Consider the following 13,403-nt stretch of genomic DNA (forward strand, 5'->3'; position numbering starts at 1 on the left):
TATTTCATCTTCAAATGCTGAATGTGGCTGAATTATTTAGTAATACATACAATATATATAAGTGTAAAGGTATCTGATATAGTGAGAAAAAAGCCTTTCTGAGTTGCTTTGGCACACGCTCTCAAGTAACGGTTCCTCAGATTTCAGCAAATAGCAAACCTGGGTAAGATATAAATAACCATAGAGTCTGTTTTATTGATTTAAATGTCTTTCCTCTTAAAGGCCATTTTTTGTTTCCCGTGAAGAAATATCCTTCTGTAAGGAAGTTATGGTCAATAGTTATCATTATCATAGCACTAGAAGGAGCAGAGGTGCTGGCTTGGATCTAAGTCAAAGCAGCTGGGGTCATCACCATTGTCACTTAAGAGGCCTAAATCTCCCCCCAATAGGAGGAAGAACTGGGTACATTGAAGCCAAAAGAAACCCAATGTCTAGAGAAAGACCCCAGTAGAGATGCTTCTCTTTAAAAAAAAACAAATAGTAATGGCAATCTTTATTAAACCATTGAGTTTTCAGATCTGATCATGCCAGAGATATCTGTGATTAGAATATAAAATAACAAATCTGCCCTGAGCAGAGGGGAGGTATACTTTAGAAACAGGATGAGGACATATTTTAAAATCTGCTCAGATTATTCTTGTCTGCACAATGCTTTACTTCCTAAGCCACTTCTACCACTAAGTGTTACAGAACTGCTTTTTACCTCTGTTGTATTTTCTTCTGCAAACAGTGGCCATGCTATGGACAAGGCACTCTGAGGACAGGAGAGTCATTTTTCTCAAGCACAGGACTTAGATCACCACACAAATGTCCTCAGCTTTGGAGTTCCTTCTGCGTGTGGATTTGCCCCACTTCTGGTTTTCCAGCTTTGGCCCTGTCTTTTCTTCCAGGGACTTGAAGGAAGCAGATTCTGTGGTGGCATCCATAAGCTGAACTATTCAAATTTCAAATTCACTCTTGCTTCTCTAGGCATCTTTGGAAATCCCAAAGAAAATTAAATCAGAAAAGGCTGGTAGCCTGCAGCATGGATTTTGTATTCAAATATCTACTTAGTGATAGAAAAAAGAAACTTCTCATTTCGCAACGAGTTCAATTTCCACCACTGAGAACTGCATAAAATATTACTACTACATATCAGACATGCTCTAGGTCTTCTGTTTCATTCTGATACTTAATTTCTTCTATATCTCAAAATTCACACTATTGATATTGATTCCCACTCCTCCCCCCTTTTCCCCGTAAGAATAAATAGTGGCCCATTTTTTTTCTGATTAGCTAATCAGTTTGGGTTCTAAAGAAGTAGAATCTCATACTTCAAGTTCTCAACAGTTCAAAATCTTCTTTTGTCATTGTTTTTCTAGTAGATGTGGTTTTTGGGATATGCCTTTTGGCAACACTGAATGATAGGCCTCTAGACACCAGAATGATCAAATTATAAACTAATTTCCTGACACATAAAAACATTTATTTTGTATTTTCAGAGTCTTAGTCCCTATCTTCCTAGTGTGCTCTCTTCAATTCCATCCAGAACATAAGCAGTCTCCTTTCTTCCAGAAAAATGAGAAACTTTCCACAGCACAGGTAAGGCACATTTTTGTGGGAGATGGTCACACACACAGTTGGAAGATCTCTGGGAGTTTAAGGCCAATGAGAATTTGGAAAAACACAAACCCAAAAACCAACCCCATATCAACCTCTTCACCCTACCTTGAAAGCACCACCCCTGTGTTTTGAACATTGTCTATGCTTTCTGTAACTCACTGAAAACAGCTTTCAGTGCAACGAGGATCTCTGCTTTCCTGCATAAGTTAATTGGTTTATGTGTTTTCTTCCTAATTGTTTTTTAGTTTAATAAACATTAAGCCGTACCCAACTTTGTGTCAAACAAACATTTGTTGCAGGGATATAATTCCTGCAGAGACTTGTTGATTCTGCATATTAATATCAGGAAAGAATTATTTTAGCTTTGTCTCTGTGACTAAATTTATCAAGAAGAACAGGAGAAATGGGGTAACGTAGCATTGTGTGTGCTCCAGAAGTGCAGACTTCTGAGTAAGGCTGTGGGACTGAAAACAAAAGTAATTAAGTTTGACAAGGAGGATGGGTGGCAGCATGTTCAAGCAGAAAGGAAAACATTTGGGTCCAGGAAAAGACTATGCTGTCAGTGCCAGATCCTTGGCTTACATGTGGTTCTCTGCAGCTGCTCCTGAGTACAACAGTGCTTTAAAGCCCACATTATCAGCAACAACTTTAATTACCTCTACATGTGTTAGAGGTCAACTAGACCAAATAGCAGGACATAACTATTTCATAAATATTCCAACTTAGCACTAAACTGGTATATAGCAGCAAAGGAGGATAATGACAGGTTCCTGAACTTGTAATAATAACTCTCATTTTCTTGTACCAAACCCAAGGAATAACAGTTTTGTTTCAAAAGGCAAGTCATAGCTTGCCTGTGATATACCCTGCCAAAAGCCTCTACAGAAAACCATCGTGTAATATTTCTGCTTATAAAAAGCGTTATATCTTCTTTTGAGTCACATTAAATAGGTATGACAGAGGCAAATATATATTATCATTTCTAGTAAACAGAGAAGCCAGATAGCCTCTTCCATCATAACAAACAAAGCGCTAGAAACCTCTCAGAAAATCTGCAACCAAGTGAGTAGATTTGTGCAAGAATCTCAAATCTCCTGCTAGCCTTATTGGCCATTTGCTAACTGAATTTATTAAGCTCTTCATGCTTCGTTGGTGGGTGGGATTGGCAAGTGAAAGGGATTATCCTGCAAGTTGTCCAACCACAGACTGTGATTTGCTCACCTTCCAGTACCTCTGACTCATGTCTAACAGAGTGGAAGTGAGACAGTAAGATCTGTGAATGCATCTGCAGCCACAGAAAAAGCACTATGTTAAAACATAACACGGATATTCTTACCTTTCTGTTGTTTATAACTGGCTTATATAGAATCTAGCCTCTGCTTAGAATAACTCTGCTACACCCATACACAGACATAGTCAGTAATGCTTCCACAGAGACTAATCACATCTCTGAACATCCAGCAGGCTTTGTTCCTTTTCTCTCAACTATTGCTGCATCTTCTATTTCATTTTCTCTTCTTAATAATTTAATCCTTCACTGTTCCTCTTTGTCATCCTTTTCTTCCAGTGTTAAACTGGTCATGCTTAGTTCTCTTCTTCCTTAAAACCTGTTTGTGATGCTGATCTTGACCTGGATCTCAGATATGTATATATGCATTTCTCTTTCAACCTCACCACTGGTCAAGGCAAATTATGTGCTGACAAAGTAAGAAGCAAAAGATCTGAAAGTTCTTTTGAACAGGCAGATATGACTCAATTTCCTTTTGTACTCAAGTGAAAAACTAACCTAAAACGTAAGACCTAGATTATAGAGTTAAGTTGAGTGACTGGGGTTTTTTTCTAACAGAAGAATGCAAAGATGAAAGGTTAACACACTGGAAAGCTTCAACATATAACCTTCAAGGAACATTTCAAGGACAAAGCGACTCAGAGGTATGAAACAAGTTCAATTGCCGAACCCCAGCAGTTTTGTTGTCAACAAATGATGCTCTCCCTAAGGTGAAAAGGGAATCATCTATGCAATTCCTTTACAGGGTTTTTGGCATCACATTACATCCAAAGAGCTCAGACTAAACTCAACAAGGTAATAGACCACACAAAGCTCTTGATGTCATAGGCTGATTCAGCTCTATCTGACATGCTGGCTATCACACAGCAGCCATTTCAGGAATGCAATTTCTTCATGTCTCTTCTGCATTATTACTTGATGATTCAAGCTTTGTGGATCACTTCAGGATCTGTGGACAGAGCACAAGGCTGCAGGCATTCCTCAGCTTCTCCCAGCAGCTGTGGATGTAGATCCACTCGAACCCATAGAAACCATCTTGTGTCTGACGTCAAGGCTGACACCGTATCTTCCTGTGTGTTTCTGCAGAACCAGCTGTTCATTTTGCCATCCAAACATCATTGCTACCATGTCAAGCAGCAACCCCTCCTTATGTGGGATTAAATGATGCTGGAACTACACCTGGTGAGTACCATTATTCACATAGCTGTTTTCTTCAGTGCTCTGTCTGCAAGAGTACTTGCACATTCCTCTCACCCCAAACCCATGAGTATATGCAGTCGACAAAATGGGCATCCCTTCTCTTCTGAATCCTGGTCTAGATGATATGGTAACTGCTCCCTCAAATCCTTCAATTTACCCTGAGAATGTCTTGCAGACTGCTGTCTCCATGTTCTTGCTCACCCTTACAACCCTTTCTGTTTCTTTCCTTGAATTTTAGTGCCTTTTTCTGTTTGAGTCTTCACTTCTATTTACTTCTTATGGTTCTCTTTCATATCTTGCTCTTCCTAATGACTGTAGTTAATAACAGGAGACAAGCTTTGAGGAGGGAACTATCCTCATACCCACAGCAGAGGATGACTGCACGATGGCAGGAGCAGTACTAGTTCAGTCCTGCTGGAATATTGTTCACAAAACCTTGTGTGTTGTCCTTTCATGTTTGAGTACTGGTAACTCTGCCTGCAGCCTGAACTCTACGTGAAAAATAAACTGGGCTAACATTTTTCTGTTTAATTTCTAATCAAGAAACTGCTTTTTAATGTCTCTAGATGAGCCTTGACTCAATGCGTTCCTGTTTTTAGTCAGCTACCTTGTACTAATTATGTGGTTTGGGGTCAGCATTCATGCCTTCAGGTCAGGTATAATCTTCAAGTACCTCTGGCCTCTGCACGTCTTTTTTTAAGACCAGGAACTGTTAGTTTGCTTTCCGTATATGTCTGAAGCTTATTTTACTTATAGTATTTAAACAGTGAGTAATCTCTAAATTCTTGAAGATCTAATAGCATGTTAGAATGAAATGTTTTGTTAACTCCGCTAAATACTTTGTTATTCTGACACATTTACCTTAATTATTAAACATTAAAAAAGTTCAGGGAAGAAGTGCATTCGTGACGAAAAATCCTCTGCTCAGCTGCATATTTCTTTACTTCATCAGTAGCACTTCTTAGTTGGTTCATAGCAAAACCGAATAACTTGCAGTATTTGTACAGTTCCAGGAATCACTCTCCATCTGCACTTTAAGACTGACCAAATTGTGGGCAGAAGCGATCCTGACAGGTGGGCCTGCCCTACATGTCCAAGCACAATAATGATCTCTGACACCTCGGCAGCTTTTCAGCAGTTTTCTCTACATGAAAAAAATAGTATTAGATGTTGAATGTATGTGATTGCTATCGCACTGTAGCAAGAAAAATAGCTGGTGCCTTCCTGTATGTGGGCTGAGAAAACCCTCAACCATTCTCTGTCAGACAGTAACACCAAAAACTCTTCTTTTTTCACACTGGTTATACGTGCCGTATGCTATGGATGCATGAAATGGCAAAGAAGAAGGAAAAAGTCAAAAAATAAGAGATTAAAAGGTAAAATTTAAGTATTTTATTTCTATAAATAGTGAAAAAATGTAATCTACTTCTTAGTAATATAATATGTTGGCATCTAGGCTGCAATTATGCTTTTTATAACAACAAAAAGATGGTAACTTCTTAAAGCCACTTTGATATATCAACAATATAAATTGGAAAAGGAATTTGTGTCAAGACCAGAAAGACATCTTCTTAAAGCTCGTAAAACTTGTCTTATAGGAGAGTTTCTGGGAAAGCAAATTTCTCATACCAGTCTCAGCAATATTAGGCCAACATACAAATTTAACCATTCTTCTTCAGCCTTCTAAGATCATGTATTTTAAAAATGAGTGAACGAAACATTTTATATCGGTCTTGGACACAACACTCCAATGGTCTTCTAAAGATGCTTTGCCCGATGATTCATAAATAAGAAGTTTATCTGAAAATGTTTTGCAGTTGCAGCCTATAATTTTACTGATAAGTGCAACAGAATTAAGAATTGCTGGTAAAACCAAGTTCACTAATTTCAAACTTCAAAGGAATTGAAGAGAGAAGGCACTGGTTTTTTGAGGTCATTTTTCAGCTCTAACTTGGCTTTTGTAGATCTTTATAAGGTAAGGGCAGATTTCATTAGCAAAGTATGCATGTACCTTGTATGCTGTCCCGTTGTACGGAAAACAATTGAACAGTCCACATTTTGCCTTAGATCTATATAAGAATACAGCTGTATGTAGCTGTGTTCAACAAGTGCCAACAGAATTATATCTTTCAGAAGATTGTTCCTAAACTAATTTTTAGCTTTTCTTCACATTCCATAGTAGAGTAGCTCAGGCAAAATTCTGTAGGAAAACGACTTAGAGCTGAAGCAAGAAGAAATTGAATTTTCATCTACAAATTTTTATTTTTAATGTGCTCTATGCATCTGGAAACTGAAACTGTTGCTGCCTTATGGATATCCTACACCCATCCAGAAAGATGCTGAAAAGATGGGTCATGCATCTCCATAAAGTATCCACACATTATAGGTACAACCTCTTCATGTTTCACTATTTTTCCCACCTTCAATTTTAGCTTTATAACATGAGCACAGATTAAACTTATATAATTTATAAGCAGATAGTGTCTTGGCTATTGAAAAAAAATGCAGTTTAGGAAAAAAAATCTTTGATAACTACATAAAATGTGGTTATATTGCTGAGAGGTATGGGTTATTGCTGAAACACAATTCAGTAAAATATCTTCACGAATTAGTGCCATTCCATTGTTAACAATAAAAGAAGCAACAAAGAAACTGTATCTATTTTTAAAATTCCCATTTTTCACTTTTAGTAGCCTTTGAAAAAGAGGAGCTTAGGAGGATGCCTAACAGCAGCATAACCCAGCAGAACCATTCCTCCAATGAGACACTGACATACACTTCAGAGAGGCTCCGTACTGTTCTCATAGCCCTGTACATCATCAACCTGGCTGGCGGCACCCTTGGGGTCATCATAATGTCCCATCGGCTGTTTCAAAGGAGATCACGATCTGTGATGACCATTATCATCATCAGCCTCCTGGTGCTGCACACGTTTATGCTACTCAGCATCCCCTTCCGCCTCAGCTACTACATTTTACAGGAGTGGAAATTTGGGGGGTTCGCCTGCAAGCTAACAAGCGCCATCGTCTACCTCCACATGTACACCACCTTTGCGTTTTACGTGGTCATCATCATAATACGCCTCTTACGACTTGACTTTAAGAAGTGCTATACTACAGCCTGTGTTTCTGCTATCTGGCTGGTGGGTGTGCTGGTGATCACACCTGTTTTTCTCTCATATTATGGCACCTCTAAGATATATCACTCCTCCATATGCTTTCAGTTCCACAAGGAGATACACAAGACACCCATGGTGATCGCAAACTACTGCTTGGTTGGGATTTTGGTGACAGTTTGTGCAGTGCTCACCGTAACCCAGGTGTCTGTGATCTGTAGATTGACTCTTAAATACTGGCCTGACATTAACTCCCATGTGGAATTTAGGGCTCAGGCAAAGAGTTTCTTCTTCATCTTGATAACATTAGTGTGTTTTATGCCTCATCATGTTTTCAGAGTATATTACATCCAAAACTTTCACTTGGATAAAGATCAGCATCTACTCCCATACAATGAAGTTTTTTTAGCTCTAACAACAATGTGCTGCTTGGATATGTTGTGCTTCATAGCAGGGATTTCCCACTGAATTGTGAACTATCAGGATATCCAGCTGCAGGCTGTCGATACCAGCTTTTGGCAGAAATAAAGTTGTCAGGGCTTTGCTAAGCTAGGGATACTGCTAAGTTTTCAGCACGGCTGTCTAGGTCTGTAGCATTGTTTGCTTTTGTAGACCAGTAAGATCCATCTTTCAGAAGCTCTGTTTTTCATCTTCTCTCTTGAAGACAGATATGTGAGCCTTACTCTAGTCTTTGACCTAAGAGTCGTGCCCTGAAGCTTCATTAAGATTTTCCTCATCTGCCCCTCTCTAACCATTACAGCATGAACATCCACTCCTTTCTACTTTTTTCCTCAAAGTGTCTGAGTAACAACAATTCACTGTGGCCAACAAGTTGTTTACTCTGAAGTTCTAACAACTTCTGGCAATAGTGATACTGAGGGGAAGAGTCGGAAGAAAGAAATTCCTTTACAGGATTTTTGTATTAATGATTTTAGGTAGCAAGTATATAAACTCTATTCAAATAAAAAGTATTCAAGGCATGAAACAGGGTATGAATGAAATATTGTAGTGGCATATTTCAGCAGAAATTACTTTTCTTGACTTACACAAACTATATATCAAATAATATGGAAACATCATTCTCACAACTTCACCTTTATTTGCTTCTATCCAAAACCACAAGCAGCTCACTGAATTGTGGTAATCACACATTTAGAGTGAGTGAGAGTGGAACAGGCCACACCTTTCAAAACTTCTGCCTCATGTCATACTTTCATCAGGACTGGATCTATGCCTATTTTCTCCTTAGGTCCATTGTTGCCAAAGAAATTTAAGTTACTGTGGTCCCATAACTGTATTTGGAATTCAAATCAACAGATCTGGTCCTTTACTGAAGGACCAGACCTTTACTGAAGGACCAATCGCTGTGTTGGAGAGGGAAATATTTCATCAGCCTTCAAAAAAACTTTGGTCATTTCAGTTGCCTGTTGAGTTATTATCAGATGCCATATTTTTTCCATTTGCTCATGTAACAAAGAAAAATGAGAATAAAATAACTGGATTGTGTTTAATCAGTTCAACATATGTTCAAATAAGTGTATACAAACTTGTGCTGAAGTATGTATTTTCTCCATTAAAAGGATTATATTTTTGGGGAACCACATCCATTCCAGGAAACTCTGTTTTATCTTAATTATGCAAAGTATTTTTCATGATTGCATTCTGCTTGTTCTGATCAGTTCAACATGCCTTTAACCCTCCTGCTGAAGACCATACTGTCAATTGCTGCATCCCAACAGCTTGAGGCCAGATCTCCCACCTGGACTTCCAGGAGTCACACAAGAGTATGCTTCCTCCTTCAGAGCCCCATAAGTCGCTGTAATTTTTAGTCTGGCAATCTTTGCTCCAGAAGTGCTATGATCTCTGGATTCAAACAGGTCAAAACTTGATTTGGGAGGGTTAAAAAGTTACATCTATAAAGTAATGCTAGCAATGCTTCAGATTGATGGCATATATTTGAATGGAAGAGCTTACATCTACTTTATCAACCCTGAATAAATGCTTTTGTCTTTCAATTTCCACAAAAAGAAACTTTATTGAGAACTCCCTACAGTTCCAGAATCCTTTCTGCCTCTTTTAAAAAGTGGGAGCAACAAGTCCTGAAGTCTTCTGAAACCCCTGCCATTACAACTTCCTCTAATGTTACGAAGTCCATTCCTGTTCATACAATACAGTTTGATTGGCTCAGGATATTCAGAGATAACAGCCAGAGGTACAATACAAACCAACAGAAATGAATGCAAAGGGACAGGCTTTTAAAACAGATGAATAGCTCTCAAACCAGTAGTTTTTTGAATCCTTCTCCAGACAGGACACAGCATATGTAGCTGTTAAGAAAGCCAGGGTGCCTCAAGGTGAAAAATCTTAAATAAAGCACTAATAGTTCAGGAGAGTTTTGAGGAAAGAATTGGGATAAGTTGACTGTACCAAAGTCTTTAGGAAATCTGGCAGAGCTGTAAGAAGAGTAACAAGTACATTGTTTTTCCTTTCTGGTTACCGGTCTCCTGTGGCTAAATAAAATACCTGTTACTTGAAGAATTATCCCGTGTCACTGTCTAGTGTTACTGATCAGTGTTTCCAAGATTACTTACCTGGTAAAGATCATAGTCATCTAGTGTTGATATGAGTCCACTTGTAGTCCAACAATCCAGTATAATGGTGTGCAAGTTTGGAAGAATAAAAGGGAAATTACATGCATATCCTCAGCTTTAGTAACAAATTGTGCCTTGATGATCTTGCACTTGGCTTTTGCCTGACATTATTTACCTGTCTGGTGGTGTACCTTGCTGAAGTAACCCTGACCCACTGAATTGACTTCCTAATGTGATGATGAAAATGTGTTGCCTTTCACAATTGTCTGGTAACCACTTACTGTTGGCTATCAACAGATCTGCTCTGCTTGTGTTGCTTGGGTACCACACGACTGCATGCTGCTCTGGGTTTGGCTGGCTTGAGTGAACTTTCTTCACAGCCACCCATATGGTGCTGTGTTCTGGATTTGTGGCTAAAACAGTGCTAATAACACACAGTGTTTTGACTACTGCTTGATGTTTGCACAGCATAAAGGCTTTGTCTCTTTCTCACCCTGCCCCGCAGAGAGTAAGCTGGGGGTGGGCAAGACATTGGGACAGAATACAGGTGGGACAACTCACCTGAACTTGCCAAAGGGATATTTCACACCCTATAACATTGTGCTCGGCAATCCAAACTAAAGAAGAAGAAGAAGAAGAAGAAGAAGAAGAAGAAGAAGAAGAAGAAGAAGAAGAAGAAGAAGAAGAAGAAGAAGAAGAAGGAGGAGGAGGAGGTATGTAGGGAGGGTGTGATTAATTTCTCTAGTGGCAGTTGCTCAAAGACTGGCCGCATGTCAATCTACTTGGAGGGGGGGGGTGGTCAACTGATTTCCTGCTTGCTGTTTGCCTTTTTTCTCTTTCCTTCACCTATTAAACTGTCTATGTCTCGACTCATTAATTTTGCTCCTATTCTCTGCTCCATCCTGCTGGAAGTGGAGAGACTGAGAGCAGTTGTGTGGATACTCAGATGTTGGCCAGGGTCAGCACATCATATACCCCTTGTCAATGAGATCTCTGCCCCTAGATTGCCAGAAAATCTGATGTAGCTGAAATTTGCGTCTATGATGTTTCTTCTCGTAGCCACAGCCAAACAATCTTTATTATTAATCATTGCAAGGAGGGAAAGTATGAAAAGTGAAACACAGCTTACACTTCAGCTTCTTCTCATGATTAATAAGAACTACCACAGATTTTGCACCAAGTCTTCAGGTAGAACTTCATTCTAGTTCTTGTTGTACCATCCAGATCGTACTTCATCCCAATTCCTTCTTCCACCCAAGTGTCACTTTCTTTAAGCACATGGGAGCATGAAACATACTCCTCTCTGCATCTTGCCTTTCACCACTAATCTGCCTTTCCTGTATATTAATCCAAGCTCTTTTTTCTTTCTTTTCTTTTTTTTTTTAAAATCCTTGACGATTTTCCCTGTACCTTCTGTTACTGACTAGGGCTCAGTCATGTGAGGTCAAATCACTCACTAGTCTCACTAGAGTCCTCTTAATTCAGAGGATAAGGGATTGAGCATCGATCCCAGTGCTGTTACATCTTAAACTCAGAGTGAAGTGGTAGAGATAAGCTGTAGTCGATACTGAGTCCTCCACTGAGATCTCAAAGCACTCTAAAAATTTAAAATAGAAAGTTATCACTCTCCAGGAGGATAATCTGAGAAGCAAATTCTGAAAGGGAAATAATAAAAGAGCTCAAATTGTAGGGTACTCTTCCTGCTATGAATTATGTAATAACACATCCCCTGGAAAACAGTTAAAAACGGTTGCTTTGAATGCCATTTGCATGATCCAAGTAATTCTGGAGATAATTATACACATTAGTAATTGTTTTCACATTAACTGAATATGTAAAATTGTAAACCATTTAGTCATCCCATTCATTTTTAATGCCATCAAATGAACATCAGGAAAATCCCCAGACATTCTGAAGGAAAGAATATGAAACTGCTAAATGTATATTCCATTGTTTTTCTCTGTATGAAGTTGTGCACAAAAAGAGCAGGCAAGCAAAACAAAACCAAACCAAAATCCCATTTGTACACCTGACTTCCTAAATTAGTTTGATAACAGAAAGCTAACAAGAGGATTCTTGCCATCAAAAACTAGTGTGCTCATTGCTGTCACAGCTATAGTGCTGCTTTAGGTAGCCTGTTCCTAGTCTACCTAACTTGGGCATATCCTTCAGTGCTGAGGTAATGTGAGCCCACTCGCAGCCAAACCGCACAATGGACATATCTTTTTTATTTCTTATCTGCTAGAACAGCAATGCTTAAATGGAAAAATATCTCCATTTCCTTCTGATGCATCTGTTACTTCTGCTTATAGAGAAAGGTCATAGTGATGATGCTGTCAGACGGGCATGCCCCTCACTTTAAGCAAGCAGAAGGAACAGATGCACTAGGAAGAAACAAAGGCACATTCTTCCTCCCCCTTCTTTTGTTTTTTTTCTGCCACTCAAGCACTGGCATTCTGAGCCCTGGCAGATTTTGGTGGGGAAAAAGAAAGGATGATCAATTAACGTCCTTTACCTCAGAAGGCTCAAGCTGCCCAACCCATACATAGCAGGAAGCTCGTTACAACTTACAACCAACATTCTCCTGTCTGCAATAACTGAAGATTATAATTTCCTTTGCAGTTACCAAAGTATGAAATAAAGAAAATGATCTGGAAGAGGTCATGGAGTGAATGGAGTGGGGATAGCACACTTGCAGAGTGTCCATAGGACAGAAATGGCAAAAATATTTCTTGGTGAATCATGAAATTGTTCACTTCACTTACTTTGCTCGGAATCCAGGATTAAAACTGTAACTGACCTTGTATTTTCACTGCCTGAATCTCTTGTCTATCCTGGCTATCCAGATACCGTGAGTTTCAGGGTGGCTTTTTGCTATGAAGGGGTCAGTCACCAAGCCTGGAATTCACATACATCAGGGTGTCCTTGTTCTGAACAACAATTTTAACAACTCTTTCTTTATCTTTTCCATTTCAGTCCCAAACATGAAACCACACTACTATTCATGCCTTTTATCACACACAATGCAGTCTCGGGTTTTTAGTGGCACAATGTTTTAGAAACTATGAGCCACAAAGCAGCTGTCTGTTATAAGGAGCAGAACCACATATAGGTAAACTTTTGAAAATAGCTTTGTTATGAAAATTACTTTATCCATAAGCACATGGATAAAAACATTGCAGAAAAGCTACAGGAGGACAGCATTTATAGCAATGTTTGTTACACAGACAATAAATATCAGATCAAACTAAACCCACAGGAAAATGAAAAAAAAAAAGTAAAACCCCCAAAGGTACAAATGGCCAGAAAGAACCGAAATTTCTTCATGTCTTCCTTACTATACTGTTTTCAGCTGTAGATGAGGAGCCACATACTAAATCCATACTGTTGTGACAATGTGTTGTCATGCAAAGGGTATGACATAAATTGTAGAGAGGTATTTTGTTCATCGTGACAAATTTGTGACGAGACTGACAATCAAAAGGCAGAAGCCATAGCTCAGGAGGAATACACTGACATCGTACAAGATGAAAGAGCTGCATCACAGAAACCATACAGTGCGATGGCAAGTTAACAGCAAAAAATGTGATTTCTAAATGTTGTCACT

The 13,403-nt window shown here is 39.0% G+C and overlaps 1 protein-coding gene across 5 annotated transcripts; it reads left to right on the plus strand.

Moving 5' to 3' along the window:
• The first annotated feature begins 3,466 nt into the window (after window positions 1-3,466).
• On the plus strand, window positions 3,467-9,696 carry LOC104056985 (probable G-protein coupled receptor 141). Of its 5 annotated transcripts, none has more exons than XM_054059166.1 (4): window positions 3,467-3,534; window positions 3,977-4,072; window positions 5,098-5,466; window positions 6,781-9,696. In XM_054059166.1, the coding sequence occupies exons 3-4, from the start codon at window positions 5,319-5,321 to the stop codon at window positions 7,671-7,673; spliced, it is 1,041 nt and encodes a 346-aa protein (XP_053915141.1). In that variant the 5' UTR covers window positions 3,467-3,534; window positions 3,977-4,072; window positions 5,098-5,318; the 3' UTR covers window positions 7,674-9,696. The 5 variants fall into 5 exon arrangements, with proteins under 5 accessions (XP_053915141.1, XP_053915142.1, XP_053915143.1 ...); XM_054059167.1 differs by having other exon boundaries at window positions 6,784-9,696; XM_054059168.1 differs by lacking the exon at window positions 5,098-5,466.
• Window positions 9,697-13,403: the final 3,707 nt, after the last annotated feature.

This window comes from Cuculus canorus, chromosome 2 (assembly GCF_017976375.1).
Source record: "Cuculus canorus isolate bCucCan1 chromosome 2, bCucCan1.pri, whole genome shotgun sequence".
NCBI classification, from domain to species: domain Eukaryota; kingdom Metazoa; phylum Chordata; class Aves; order Cuculiformes; family Cuculidae; genus Cuculus; species Cuculus canorus.

What these genes read in the sequence shown, in the direction of transcription:
- LOC104056985 (XM_054059166.1), top strand. Translation starts at nt 5,319, where the DNA reads ATGTGGGCTGAGAAAACCCTCAACCATTCTCTGTCAGACAGTAACACC. An exon ending in AAAAAATAAGAGATTAAAAG is followed by an intron (nt 5,467 to 6,780) that starts GTAAAATTTAAG and finishes TTTCACTTTTAG; the next exon opens with TAGCCTTTGAAAAAGAGGAG.